The sequence below is a fragment of the Diorhabda carinulata genome, chromosome 1, assembly GCF_026250575.1.
Source record: "Diorhabda carinulata isolate Delta chromosome 1, icDioCari1.1, whole genome shotgun sequence".
NCBI classification, from domain to species: domain Eukaryota; kingdom Metazoa; phylum Arthropoda; class Insecta; order Coleoptera; family Chrysomelidae; genus Diorhabda; species Diorhabda carinulata.
This window is the reverse complement of record NC_079460.1, coordinates 24,374,325-24,390,499: the sequence shown is the minus strand read 5'-3', so window position 1 is coordinate 24,390,499 and position 16,175 is coordinate 24,374,325. Positions and strand designations below refer to the sequence as shown.

The following is a 16,175-nucleotide window of genomic DNA, read 5'->3' as shown; positions in this document are numbered from 1 at the left end:
CTCCCTCTATTGCGCAACGTATTGTTATAAAGTTTTTAGCTGCAGAAGGTGTAAAACCGGCCGAAATCTTGAGAAGATTGACTGCACAGTTCGGGGAAAAGACGCTGTCGCGAGCTAGAGTGTTTGCTTGGCACCAGCATTACAGCGGGCAACATCGACAGTGTTCGTCAACTTGTTGAAGGTGATAGGCGTCTAACAACTTCGGATATTGCAATTAAGGTTGGAATAAGTTATGGGAGCAGTTACTCTATACTCTCAGAGGAGCTAGGGTATCGCAAGGTGTGTGCCAGGTGGGTTCCTCGTCTTCTGACAGTTGACCAGAAACTGAATCGTTTTCAAGTGTGTGAGCGTCTTCTTGCTCGATTTCGGGAAGAAGGAGACCCATTTCTTTCTCACATTGTCACCTGTGATGAAACGTGGGTGCATCACTTCACCCCTGAGTCGAAACAAGCGAGTATGGAGTGGAGGAAGAAAGGAGAAACCGGACCAGTGAAAGCCAAGTCACGATTATCGGCTGGCAAGGTTTTGGCTACCGTTTTTTTTGACCAGTGTGGCCTGCTGCACCTTGATTTTTTGCATGAGCGCAGAACAATTAATGCGGCGTACTACTGCAAAATTTTGACTGAGGTCAGACTTGCATATCGCCGCAAAAGACGACACCTTCCAATGAGAAAAGTGATTCTCCTCCATGACAATGCTCGCCCCCATACGGCAGCCCTGACAGTACAAAAATTGGAGCAACTGGGTTGGGAGACACTGGAACACCCTCCATACAGTCCAGACCTGTCTCCCTGCGACTTCCATGTCTTTGGTCCTCTCAAGGAAGCTTTGGGAGGGCAAAAATTCCACAGCGATAATGAGGTTGAAGCATATGTGCGCAATTGGCTAGAAACACGACCTGACTCTTTTTACCTGGAAGGAATTAAAAAATTACCTATACGCTGGGAAAAATGTGTTTCTAAATCAGGAGATTATGTAGAAAAATAAACTATGATTGTTTGTGCGTTTAAAATCAAAATAAATATTTTAAAAAATAAGTCTTGTTAATATTTGATTCACCCTCGTAATTTCAACTACCACTGATATTTATAAATAATAATTGTAAAATCCAAATCCAACTTTCAATTTTTTTGCTTATATTTTCATCGAAACTAAAGATATAACAACGATGTTTTAGAGGGTTCGCTATCATTTTAGCCTGGATTAAACTATTTGGTCCTAACTATCCAAACTAGTTTGTTCTAAGCCCGATAGGATAAACCAGTTTAGTCTAGGTCAAACTAGTTGATTTTGATACGTATACGCACACTAGAAAGAACTAGTACGGCCTAGTTCAAACCAATTGAGCAAACATGTCAGGACTTGTAGCGTCGTTTTAAACATATTTTGCGTCTAGTTGCCAGTGCGTAACGTAATTTAGTTAATGACTGCAGTTTAAAATTAAAAGTTAACGTATTACACATCATTATAAAGTTTTTTCTTTTTCTTCAATGCAACGTTAAGTCGACAAACATACTAAAAACAATGGAGGGAAAAGTTGGTAATTATTTAGTTTACGTTGCATACGCCCGATTTCTTTGAAATTTTAGTATGTTATACAGTTTTTTATGATAAAAAAGAATATGTATATATGTTGGGCGCGGAAAATATTCCTCCACATAGTTTTTATGGTTTGAACATTGGAAAATGTACACTATCTTAAATAATTGATATTTTGCAAATACTTGATGCTGGAGAGGATTTGGGTCTGTTAAAAATTTAGACTATCTTTTAACACCCGCCCCCAATTCTCTCCAGCATTAAATATAATTTGTTACAAGTGTAATGACACAAATCAATTTCTAACAATAATCATTTATTTACGTACGTACGTACAAATAATCATCAATTTCTATTCGATACATTCGTGACATTTCTTCAATAAATGCTTCAATTCTATTTGAATATGAATAATGTCTTTCAAATAGAAATTACCCAAAATATTGACTATAATGAAATCTAGTTCGTCCATAACGAGGTATGTTATCACGAATATCTCGCCAAAGTCGCTCAATATTTTGAGTATGAGCCTAACCTAACTTAACCTATCTAAATTTTCAATCTCGAAAAAGTATTTGAAGGGATAATTTCCGAGCCCTATATATATTAAATTAAACAGGATAATTTCCTCCACAACGTACTAAAATTTCAAGAAAATCGGGCGTATGCAACCTAAACTAAATAATTACCGAAAATTTGTTGACAGAAATTTTACAAGGTGAAAGTAAAAAGTCTCATTATAATGTGTTATTAATAAGGTTAGGCTAGGCAATTATACTCTACAATTTGTTATAGTATGATTGTTTTTATTACCAATTCTCCATAACCTAATATCCTAACCTATCCTAACCTAACCAATTATCTATATCTTTTAACGTCGAATCATTATTGTTTTAATAAAAATGATTATTTTTCTTCGAATTACGGAGTATTTTATTCAGTTTATCTATTTATTTTGACTTTCTAGATATATGATGTTTAGTATCAACTAGTTTGGCCTAGACCAAACTGGTTTATCTTATCAGGCTTTGGATGAATGAAAGAACTAGTTTGTCCTAGGCAAAACTAGTTTTTCCCGAAATCCAGTTTGGCCGGTAAGATGATAATCACGGAGTGCTCAAGAAGAAAAAATGTTTCCATCATTAAAGTCAATGTCAAAGCCAAGATATGACTCTTATAAATATTGTTACCCATATAATCGTGTAATATTATATAATAACAATTATTAAACGTGTCAATCTAGTGATACACTGACACGGTTTTTTTTTAAAAAGAATTATACTTTATGTTCGTACATATTTGTACGTGAGTACTTTCTGTAATGGTTTTTGTTATATGCATAATAAGCGCCATTCCTTAAGAATGTTTTGTCTTAATTACCCTAAACTCAGGGCCGCACTTGGGTCATTAAACCCAATAAACTTATTTAAAGTTATTTTATTTTATTATCTTCACGTTTCGCTTCTGCCTAGAAGCATTATCGAAAGAATTATAATTAAAATAATTAAAAAATATGATATCAATTGGATAAAATATGAAAGAAAGGATTTTTTTCTTCATTTTTATGCTTTATGCTATGTTTTTATTTATGCAGATTGTCCATTTGATCGAAACCGAAACATCATGTAAACTTAAAATTGAGCTTAGTTTTCAAATATATAGACACACTATATATAGAACAGAGGAATATTCATGTAAAATATTTTTACTTACAATATATACATGTTCGTTATGTTCAAAATTGAAAAGAAAAATTAAAAATACAAAAAAATGTTATTCACTATATGCCGTGTTTAAATTGTCCAAAAAATTATATGGGAATGACTATGCAATGTCTGGAAATAGGATAAATGGTCACGAATATATTAAAAATGCATAAACCGCATTACATAAATAAGAACAAAACAGAAAATATGTATTTAAAACAAAATACTCTCTCGAATTATCAAAAAGTAACAATTAAAGAAATGATCATTGTAAAACAAAATAAATTATCAGTTGTTATGATAAACAAGATCTAAAAAACTTTGATAAAATTTATTCAATTAAATTTTCAAGCTCAAATAATAAAAATTTTATTTCATATTTTATCCAATTTATATCATATTTTTTAATTATTTCTCTTCTATCTTTAAGGATGTGAGGCTAGAAATATTTAAATTTAAAATGTTTAATAACTCAATTATTCACAATTTTCGTTCATTTAATCTTATTCATAGCAACCTTCTTTACTTCGTTCCATGTCTTCACCTTTGTCAAAACTTTTCTTAACACGTCATCTCTCTTTCTTTTTTGCTCCTTTTGGTTTGCCAAACTATTTTTACCTGTCTTGAATTACCCACCAGCTAATTGCCTTGTTTCAACGAATTCGGTGACTGGTATTTTTTGCAATTCTTCTAATTTTATCCTTTTTTATCATTTCTTCTATTATTTTCAAAGGTTTCATCTCTGGAGCTTGTATTTTATACATAAATAAATAAATAAATATAGTTTGAAATACTGTCATTTTTGGTTTACTTCACAGTTCTCTCTTATTTATGAATCCATTAACCAGAGCATAGTATACTTTGTTGGCATTTTCGATTTTCGATTTTTTTTTTGAAATTGATTGATTGATTTTTCACATAAATTTTGAGGTTATGTGAAAAAATTTTGATAGAAAAGTTGTAGAACTATTTATTACCTACAACTCTGTCATTTAACTTTTTTCCATGGGATTCGTAGTTTTGCAGGAAATCGAGATAAAACATTTTTTACTCTTAAAAACCCACTATCTCCCACTTCCCGAACTCACATCGCCTGTAATTTATTTCTCCTTCCATTTTCATCATATTCCCCTTCTTTTCCAATGAGTTCATCCTACTATTATTTTTTTTTCACTATTTACCATTTTTGAAGGCGCCTATCTTAGATTTAAAAAGGTAGGTTGACGCATTTATAAATAATTGTGGTATACGAGGTCTCGCTATTAAATAACGAGACTGGTTACGAAAAAGGGTTCTATTATCAAAATTATTCTACACTCGAATGCACCTCTTCAATATACTCCCCTCCCCACGCATCACACCTTTCCATACGTTTTTTTCCATTGATCGAAGCAGTGCTGGAAGTCTTCTTTGGTGAGTCTGGTTGACAGTCTGACCCTCTGGGGCTCAATCAGTCATCACGATACTGGTTAATGTAAAAAACTAAACGATCAAAATTATCTTGAAGTTTGATTTCCTTGCTCGGTCCTCACTAAAGCCCGTACACCATTCAAAAACAAGTGCACGAGATAGAGAATTGTCCCCATAGGCAATTTATAGCACTCAGTTGGAGTTTTTTTCAATTTAAAGAGAAATTTGAGATTGACAAATTCGTTTCAAAGCACTACATCACAAATACTATGATAATGTGTTTTGGGACGTGCATAGACAAGATATCTAGATACCCAACGCACTACTGGCACCCTCTAGGCGCGCAGTCTCGTATCAAAAAGTGCAATTTTGTAAACTAGTGTAATTCAAATGAATATTAAACACTTTTACTATCAATTTTTTGCGAAATATCAAAATAAATACCGAATTTTATTACTGAAAACGATGTTTATAATGACACATAATTGTGTGTATGTGTATTTTTGTTTATTGAATAATATTTACAGATTGGAAGTGCGCTGATCAGAGAGAAAGTGTGATATGCAATAACAAAATGAGTACAACAATTTTTGTTGTTGTAAAAAATAATAGAGTAATGGTATATTTGAAAAATGTCATATTCTCAATCAAAATAAAGTTCACATATATATAATAATGTACAAATAATATTTAACTTATCCTAGGTCATGATATAATGGACCTTTCCTTTGTATTTTATTTTCTATTTCTATTGTAGTATTGTTTAATTAACCATGACTGCCACACCGTATTTTTCTATTGACTGGTAGCATTAGAAAGTATAAGTTATGTTCACATAATCTTATTTTTATTTATAAATTAACCAATGTCAACATCACTACGAACGGTATTTAGTAGACTCATAATTTGTGTGGTAATTGCAACTCTCAGTAAATTCACCGAATAAATGTTGCATGAATGATTTAATAGAGCAATTTAATTAAAAAAATAAAATTAATCCGTTATAGTAATGTACAAATTTTGGTAATAGCGAAAATTTACAAATCTCTAAACGGTGAAAACTTGGTGAAACAAAAAGGTATTGAAAAATGAAGGCTTACTTCTTGTATTGTTTTGTAAATCTCCATTTTATTCAAGTAAAAAATGTTTATACAGAGGGTATAATACCCGCCCTCCAATTCCCCGCTTTCCTATTAAGCCTCGAACGGCGTTTGGTCGTCCGTTTATTTCCTTTTTTCAGCCTAGGCAACGCAAACACAAACCTATCACTACAACCCCATCTCTGGAACAACTGGAACAACAACTCCCAGGAACAACTGTTATATCAGGGCCAATTACAATGAACCTTCATGTCTATAAAGAATTTCTCTCACTCTCTCTGCAACACGAATTAATCGAGAGTCAGGCGAAACGTTGATGAGAGGTGAGTAAACAACCGAAGGTGGAAAATCAGTGGTTACACAAAGGGTAATTACCAGAACCCAACGCTAAAAGTCTTGTTGTGTACCTAGTGGATTTATGGAAGTTAATTTTACTTCGGAATTGTTCCAAATGGTCGAGCTATCAATTCTGAGGTATAAAGTGGAAAACTGATACAAATATATGAGGTTTTTTAGGAGAAATATCCAGGTTTTATTAACTGAAACAACAAGACAACGCTAAACCATATAATACGAAAGTTATTAGAGAACTTGGTGGTATGGATCTCCTACCGCATCTAGCATTTAGTGCAGACCTAGCATTGTCAGATAATTCGAATATTAATGCTAATTATTTGATAAAACAAACATTGGAAACCGACATTATTTATTAGATACTTTCTATATTTAGAATGTGAAATGAATTATTGATTTATTCTAAAAAGTGATCGATAACAAACTGATAGAAAACATGATTGAATATTATCTCCGGAAATGAAAACTTCGAATATTCGAATAATAGGATAGGTCAAGGGTGAACTATAAATATAAAATTTCGATTTTCAGTAAATTATTGAGAATATAATATTTATCCAATTACACATTTTAACATCACACTCAACATCTGTACTTTGTCAACCTCGTACCGCAACCATTTAATATAAAATATGTGTGGTATTGAGACATCGTGTTTTTTTATTATTCCACCGTTTTTGAAAAAAAACTAGTCAATTCAAAGTAAAATCTTATATATTAAAAACATTGATGATTTCCATTCCGAGTCCATTCAGGCGTTCTACCCAACCGATTTGCTTAATTTTTTTTTTCAATGAAAGGTATTGATGCTCAGATCAGCCATCAACCATCGGATTTCATCTAATTTTCACCATTCTCAAGTTATACTCAAATGCGATTTCCCCCTGTACATTACTTATGGGAGTTTTTCACATACATACGTTCTATCCTCAGGTTCTATTCAAGATAGAGACTTCGTTTTGGTTTAAGAACACTCGCTGAAGCACCTTCTTTCTTTTGAGTGTTTGATCACTTAAATCGGTTGAGTTGAAGAGGAGCTAGGCGCGGACATTCAATGTGGAATTATGGATTTTTGTAGGTTTTTGGCAATTTTTCTACATTCAAAGATCTATATCTCAGGTTCTAATATAGCTACAGAGTTCGTTCTTTTCCTATTATAATGATTTCTGATACTTTTTTAATGGATTCGATGCGGGCGAAGTCGCGGGTAAAAGCTAGTATGTGTTAAATAAATTTGAGTTGGAAAAATACAAACTACGATTTTGTAATTGAACGAACAAATAATTATCAATACAAAAATGAAGTGACTTCCCAAAGTTTTAATAGAAAAATATCACAAAAAGCATCCCTCTTTTTAGGGCAGCGACATTAATTTTCTCGTCAGATATTTTATTCTTATATTTTTCTTTTCTATTCGCTTCTAATATTTGGGTTTAGCATCCAATACTGATTCTTCAGTACCTAAAAATATATCTGATCCTTTTGAAATGAGACATCTAAGGAACAAGCTTCTCACAAAATGTTGCTAATTTTGAAGGGTACGTCAAATAAACGACTGGCGTTTATACATCTCAATTCAACTATACAATAACTACTAATCACACGGAGCAATTAAAAAGAAACTAGACTCAAAAGTGACTTAAGTAACCAACTGCTTACCAACTAATTAGTGTCTCTGCCCTCTGCAAACAATACTTCACTTTTTTTTAAATAAACAATTGTATTAGAGCAACATATTCATTTCCTCATTTAAACAAAGTGTCAGGAGCTATTCTACATCCTTTTTTCAAGTTTAACTATATAAAAAAATACGTTGAACCCAACAATCCAGTCCAAACTTCTTTTGCGAATGTACAAACTATCATATTCGTCTATCTTTTGGAATGTGGCTTGCACATTTGGATCTCGGCTTCCAAGCACACCCTGAGGATGCTCTACTCAATTCAGAAGAGAGCAATTATAGACTTATAGGCGATCCAGAATCTTGGAGAGCTTATAGCATAGACGCCCAGCACGTCAATTGATCGGGACTCCTTTTTTTGGAGAAATTTAGGCCTGTTAAAGCAGCTACCAAGGTACGTTTTCCGGAACACTACAACCTACAGCTCAAGATTAATATGCACAGGCATCTCTACACGACAGGCATCATTCCAACTACTAATATAGTGTAATAAGGTTCATTTTCTTGCATTTTACATAAAAAAATATCAAATATAGTTACTAAGTTTACTAACAATTACTAAGTTGTTCAAGTGATCAAATTGAAACTAAAATAATCTTCGTCTATTGAATCTCTTGAGAGGCTGGTGATTCAAGTTGGAAGCAAATCGACAGATCGAGTTTCTTCTAACCGTTGCCAACTGGTTGGCAACCAGTTGACCCGTCTTTAGCTCCACATTCAAATACAAATGTTGTTACTTTTTGCAAACTGGTTAGTGATTTGCGTCATGAGTGTTTTCTGAGTTGTATCCGGCTTTGTATCATTTAAAAAATGGTAAACATTCTCCTCAATGAATAAAGTGGTTGCACTAAATTTCCCTGATTTATATGTCTATTTATATGACACATTGTGGCTAAACTAGAATATTGTATAAGAAGAAACTGGTTTTTGAGAGATAATATGGATTCTAGAAAGTAGAATATAGTAGCTTGCGACAAAATTATCCTTCCACCATTACATATAAAACATCATAAAATGGTGTTCGTTATATAACTAGATAAAGACAGCAAGTTTTTTTTTGTTCTCGTGTATACAAAAAAAAAATAGACTGTTACTTCATTTTGCACTATATATTCAAAAGCCATTTTGATTTTTTCAGATTTATTCTATTTAATCGAGTAAAATGAGAATAGAAAGTTTTAAGACTTGTTTCTATAATACCTACTCCTCGTACAAATAGAATACTTCTCACGAAGCGAATTTCGTTGACCAAATAAAGTTGATTAAGAAAAGTTGAATCGGTATAGTCGTGAGAACGTTTCTTTCAACATATTTGATCAACTGTTTAAGTCTTACTTTATCGTTTAGCAAATCGAATCTCCATGCGAAGAATCGCTTACAAGTTGAAGCATGTTTGAAGCGTGTGAATCGAGTTTATCTTCGGTTGAACATTATAGTTTTCTCTTGCTCCGTACGACTGTTTAATAATACGAAGAAAATGAGCGTCAAGGGGTCTGAAAGTGGATTTTTAGAATTTTATCGCAAATATGATTGCATCAAATGTCTTATTACATCTGACATGAAGAATACAATCAAAATAATCAGAATTATGTACAAAAAAGATATATGAAAGCAAGTGTGGAAAAGGAACCTCCTAACCAGGTACCTCAAAGTTATTTGCAGCTCTATTTCTCCAGGAGCTCGTAAATTTTTTGTCCAGACATTCTCAAATGGTTTTTATATTATTTTTATCTTCTGAAACAACACTGGCGAGCAAAAAATTGAGGTCACCTTAAATTTTCATGTTCTTTCAAATTTTACGTTTTCAGATAGTATTTGCAAACTGTACATCATTGTATGTGTTTTTGTAAGCTGAATATGATACTCGGAAAAAGCAACAAATTAACATTTTGTTGTTAGGGAAGGTATGGAACGAACAAAATAAAAAACCTTGACACTAATAACTTGTATTCCCTCCTTTTTCATTGATGACTGCTTGAAGTCGGCGCGGTATACTTTGAATTAAGTTGCGGATCACATTCTGGTCGATGTTATCCCATTCCTGCAACAGCAACCTTCTCAGCTCCTGGACAGCTCTTGGTGCTGGTGTGTGTCTGCGGATAAGTCGTTCCAACGCGTCCCAGACATGTTCTATGACTGCGGGCTAGCCAGTCAAGCCGTCTAGTATATACCTCATCTAGATACTCTCTGATAATTCTGGCTGTATGTGGTATCGCATTATCTTGCATAAAAATGCTACGTTCCCCCATAGTAACCATGAAAGGCATAACATGGTCTTCTAGCACCTCGTAGTGTACCCGAGAGAGATTAGGGAGCCATTTTCTATGAAGACGAACTCTGTACGAGCTTGTGCAGTGATTCTCGCCCAAACCATAACTGACCCACCTCCAAATGGATGACGCTCGTCAATACAAACTTCAGCATATTTTTCCCCAGGTCTTCTCCACACTCGCCGACGTCCATCTGACCCAGTGAGGCAAAAACACTACTCATCTGAGAACAATACTCAGTTCCAGTCCAGTTCCAACGAACGTGATCTCTGGCAAATGTCAATCTTGAAGTCCGATGCTGGTGTTGCAGCGGGGGACCTGTAGCCATTCTTTTGCATGACAGTCCAGCAGCATGAAATCTTCTTCTAGCGGTCAATTCACTAACGTTGACATTTCTCACTTCTTCCAACTGACTTCGCAGTGAAACCGCAGTAGCTGTCCTATTCCAAAAACTTGTGGACACCAAAAAACGGTCATCTCGTTGAGTGGTAACTCTTTTTCGCCCAGATCCTGGTCTTCTAGTGATCAGGCCAGTCTGGTACACCCTTTGCACACCGCAAAGACTAGCACCAATAATTCTTGCAGTTACACGTTGACCCCGACCAGCTTGTAACAGGCAACAAATGTTAAATCACTACACTTTGCAATCGTTAGGTTTTACACAAAGAATCAACAGTAAGCTGGAAAACAGGCAATGTGAATGTTCAATTAGCGCAAAGGCACATTTTTCATTCACATATTCAGAATGTAGTAAGATGGACAAGGAGCCGCAGAAGAGAATGGAGAGACCATGTTGACAGAATGCCAAATGAACGGTTAGCAAAAATTGCAAAGGAAAAGAAATCAGATACAACTCGACCTCCTGGATGACCACCTATAAGGTGGTATGAAAGCTGGTCCCCAGCATCCCAACTACTCCTGGCAAACCCTTGATGAAAATACAGGACCTAGTCCTAACGTAAGAAGAAGAAGAAGAAGCACATTTTTCATCAAATTCGTACTCTAATACATCGAATGATAGCTGTGAAGTCTCGTGAAGGAATTTGCTTTAACGCCTACTAATCCTTATCAATATTGACGCTAAAATTATTCGCAATTTCTGAAGTGACCTCGATTTTTTGCTCGCCAGTTTAGTTTCTTTGATAAGGCTTCCGATGCTTCCCACTGATTGCTTTTTAAAATCCATTGCCTCACCAAAAATCGTCGCGTTTTACGTTTTCTTTTCGAGTTACATAAAACATTTTTCAGCGCTTGCTTTAACGAAATTGCTATTATTTTTACACATTCAATAACTACTACATATTTTTAATACTGAGAGTGATTGATCAATTTTTAGTAGAACTCAATCTGATTCATCTTCAACAACAAAATTCGTCTCGTGAAAAGGCGCCTTTAGGTACTGTCCTGTAATTAGATGTAATTAGATAAAAACGTGATTTTTCGGTACTACCGGTTTCAATGCGAGACAGTTTGGTCTTAAAAATTTTTTGATGATTGTATTAAATGTTTCGGAAAAGTTTTGTTTCAATAGAAAGTACTTTTACGATTTTTATCATTATTATTACAATTTCTTTTTTCTAAAATTTCAATTATATATATATATATATATATATATATATATATATATATATATTGTGATATAATCTAAAATTTTCTTGATTTCTTCACCTTATGTAACAACTATGTTTGTTGCGGTTATTTTTTCAAATTTGAAATTGGAACATTAGGATATTGATTGCAGTTTTTATGAACGGAAATCGTTAATGAGTAAAATGAAAGTTATTTTTGAATAATTGTAGGAGGTTGAATGTTTATTTACAATTTTAGCAACTATTTTTATATAGCATAACCTCGATGTGTACGTGGTTTCACCTTGCACCACACAACTAGTTAATTTTTGAAAAGAAATACACTAAATATTTGGCAATAAAACACGTTTCTAATAAAAATACACAATTTATTCAGTCTCATAATATTATAGACCTAACACTGGAAAAACTACAGTTATAAATTATAAAAACATTTTTACAATAAATTTATATGATCTATATACAATGTGCGAAAATAAAACAATGGAAATGATTTGATATGCGGGTGATGTTTGGCTTGGAGCCTTTGGACCTCATATTATTCCATGGGGCTCGAGTGACCAAATTTTAACATTACACAATAAAACAGCTGATTTTTTTTAAAATAAAGACATTTTCAAAAATATTCCTAAATCTACGCAAAAATCGCAAGTACTCTTAGTTAACGAAAAAGAAAATATTTATCAAATATTGCACAATATATTTAATAAATTATTGTTTTCTCGGCATTAGTTAAGCGAAGCACCCACATTATATTCTCTCTACCCTATCCGTGACGCACATGTATTAAAAATTAAATAATATATATATATATATATATATATATATATATATATATATATATATATATATATATATATATATTGTTCTTAAAATTAACATAAACATAATTCTTAAAAGTAATAATAATTTTAAAATTTCAATATAAAATATATTGAATCTAGATTTTAGATTCTACTTTGTACTGTAACGACATCACTCGAGTCCCATTATCTACTCGTCTTCAAATTCAGTTGGAAATTTTATGTAAGATAAATAGGCATAAACAATAGGTAGGTATGCGCAATACTACCGAAGATATATTAATATCTTTCGGAGCAGTAAGAAAGGGTGGCCGAATAGACACCGTATTGCAAACCTTTGAGTTTATTCTGAAAATCAAGTAGATCTTGGGGTGAGAATGACTTTGAAGCAATCTGGAGGTACTGCTACGCAGCCAGCCTTTAAAGTGATCTCCCCGCCGGCTTTTATGTCGTATTTTTGTAATAACGTCGCAAGTATTATAAAAGAAAAGCATTGTACTAATCTTTGTCCAATACAAGTCCTTTTTCCAGTGCTGAACGGGATGAAATGATTAGGTTTTACGATATTTCCAGTAGGCGATAGGAATCTTTCTGGAATGAACGAGTCTGGATCTTCCCAGTATTCACTACTCACATTCAATTCGTAATTGTTAATAAAAATCATTGTACCTTTCGGTATTTTGTAATCAAAAAGTTCAGTATCGGTACTAGCAACATGTGGAACTATCGGAGAAGATGCTTTTCTTAGAGTTTCCCAAATAACAGCTTCTGTGTAAGGCATTGCTGATTTATCTAATAAATTTGGTTCTCTGCTGGATGCAGTCACATCATCGACTTCTTGTTGAACTTTCTTAGCTACTTCCGGATATTTTACCAAAGATGCTAGCGTCATCATAACCAAGTTTCCAATAGCAGAATGTCCTCCAATGAAATCCTCCAATTCGAATATAATGTGTTGCCAATTCATATTCGGGTCTTCTTCTAAATGCATGAGCAGAGCGTCCGTGAAGTCTCTCGGAGGAGAATTGTAGTCCAATGAAGCCCGATGATTATCGATAATTCTGCTCAAGATAAACTGACGTATCTCAGCTGACCAATGAGATATTTTTTTCATGTGATTTTTATAAAAAGGTAGAAGCCAAGGTAAAAAATCAACGGCGTACCCTTGGTTTATTTCCCAGAAGATCTCATCAAAGTATCTAACGACTTTTTGAAAATCCGTATCATCGTATGAAAAACTAGTTGAACACATATATTGGGTGAACATATTTGCACAAGCTGCCAATACCAATGGTTTAATGTCTGTTGGTTCGTTGATGGGAAGTTTTTGGATTTGTTCCAGAAATGTAGAAATTTCATAAGTCCCGACATTTGCGACCATATCATACTGTAGCGATGTAAATCTTGGCGAGCAATACGTTCTTGCAATACTCCGACGAGTTTTTTGCAAATCCGACCAATCACACAATGCTAAAGCTGAAACAAAAAATAACAAAGTTAGCTAGTTATTTTCAAAACAGTTACAATGCTTTTTAATTCATAATAAAAAGGAGATATGCATGGATTATAAATATCATTACGTATGCCTTCTTAACCAAGGCATATATATTTTCTTTTTTACACTGTCACGATTAGTGGATAAAAATAATCATCTATCGAGGTATGTAGACAGAGAAAACAGGTTTTTTTTATTTAGAAAACGGTCAAAGTTTTGTTATAATGATTATTTTCTATCAATGAAAACATATAATTTTATTTTTTACTTCTTAGATCCTTGTATATGTTCAATTCGAATTGATATTAGATATCTTTTTTAATTAAAAAAGACCTAAAATCAAGACGATTATTATAAAAAAATATATAAAGTATTAACGCGTTTTTTCCAAAACGGAAAATTTTTTCATGTAGTAATATCTTTAATTTATTTATTTTTTAATAAATTTTTAATATATTAACATTCATTATTAAGAGCAGAGTATATTTACGGAATAGGTACTTAGTATCATTTTAATGATGAATGTCTTTTTTTTATATTCACTAAGTATAATCAAGAAAATGATTACGAAAGAAATTTTATTAGGAAAATATGAGAAGGAAATAGAATGTTTTATGAGGGATTTAAAAAAACCAAGGCCGGCAGAGCATACGGCACGCGTCCTGCTTAAACCCGACGGACTATTTGCGGAACAGAAAAGGAGAAAAATGCCCCATTGAAGCGCGATACCGAACCTCCACTACTACACATACACACCTGGGCCTGTGCCACACATACCATGCAGTCTAGTAAGATTCGTTCTAGTCTACCCTACCATTAGCAAGCTTGTTTTCTATCGACTTATTGAATCTTCTCTGCTACTTTTCATTCTTCAAACACAGGTCCGTAACTTGGTAATTAACGCCCAAGTGAAACAATTCTATTTCTAATAAAAACAAAACGGTCATTTCCGAAAAAAAAAAACTAATTACAACTATATAATATTTGAATAAATTTTAGTGGTTATTGAATATTTTTTAACGAGACTTGCAATTTATATTAGGTACATAATACGGTATTCACCAGATTCAGTTTCATTAGAATCCCAAGTTCAAGTTCACGGTAGTCGAGTACGTAATGAAACAATCTTATGAATGAATCAAGTGCTGTATGATAGAAAGTAAAGCATCGAGTAGAAAACTCACTCGACCTCTTAAAAGCACTCGCGAGGAATGCATATACACGACAGCATGCAGTTCAAGCCGGCGAATATAACATTTTTTTATCTATTTAGTTTTTATTGGGAATGTTGCGATAACGGGAATGTTGCTTTCGCAACCAATGATTGAATTTAATATCGGGATTCATTTTAAACCATGCGAGATTAACAATTAGGTTCCGATGCTCCGCTCTGTTAAAATCAATGACGAGCTTCGGGTTCTTCCAACCAAAACCGTAACTAACAACTTATGCCACCGGTTATATGCAACACCAATTTAGTAACAACAATTTTTATTGATTATATTGTTAATTCGTAGATTATTAGAAGAAAAAAACAAAAATATTTATGAAAAACTATGTATCATAACCGCGAGATAAATAAAAAAATTACTCACAATTATTTCTATCTCCACCGAAAAGTTTATGGAATCTTATAAAATCTGGACGGGCATCGAAATCTCCACCTTTCGAAATCAGTACTTCCTTGATTAGATCGAAGTTGTTAACAACTACACAGGGTGTAGAGCCGAGGTGAATACTGTAAATGTCTCCATAAATTTTACTAAGTGCGGTGAATGCCTCAAAGGGAGTCCTATGTTGACCGACAAGGTGAAGACTGCCGATTAAAGGCCACGGTTTGGGTCCCGGAGGATAATTTAGTAAGTCCTTACGGTTCCTTCTAGTGAACCACCACACGGAGAGCACGAGGCACAGCACAACTAGCACGAGCATTTTCGCTGACAACTGGTCACTGTGAGTAGACAGACCGCTACCCTCTTTATGACGGACGGCCACTAGTCAAGTTCTTGGCGCGCTGTAACCAATCGGCGGTCCCCTCTCTTTTGCCCTCGCCCCACCTGGGGGTGCCAGGCTAGTACTTTGATTTGCAGATTGGTTGACGACGCCCCCGCTACCAGCAACTTAAGCGACTGCCGCGCCGCACGTGAATGTTTACCGCCACTTCTTCATTGATATTTTACTTTTTTCTTTTCCTATAAGTTTCACTATGTCATCCTCCGGTACTTGAT

The 16,175-nt window shown here is 33.9% G+C and overlaps 1 protein-coding gene across 1 annotated transcript; it reads right to left on the bottom strand.

Moving 5' to 3' along the window:
* Window positions 1-12,497: 12,497 nt before the first annotated feature.
* LOC130904063 (cytochrome P450 307a1-like) lies at window positions 12,498-15,936 on the bottom strand. The gene is made up of 2 exons (XM_057816597.1): window positions 15,543-15,936; window positions 12,498-13,928 (listed from the first exon to the last, which is right to left on the bottom strand). Exons 1-2 carry the CDS (start codon window positions 15,877-15,879, stop codon window positions 12,808-12,810), a joined length of 1,458 nt encoding a protein of 485 aa, XP_057672580.1. The 5' UTR covers window positions 15,880-15,936; the 3' UTR covers window positions 12,498-12,807.
* Window positions 15,937-16,175: the final 239 nt, after the last annotated feature.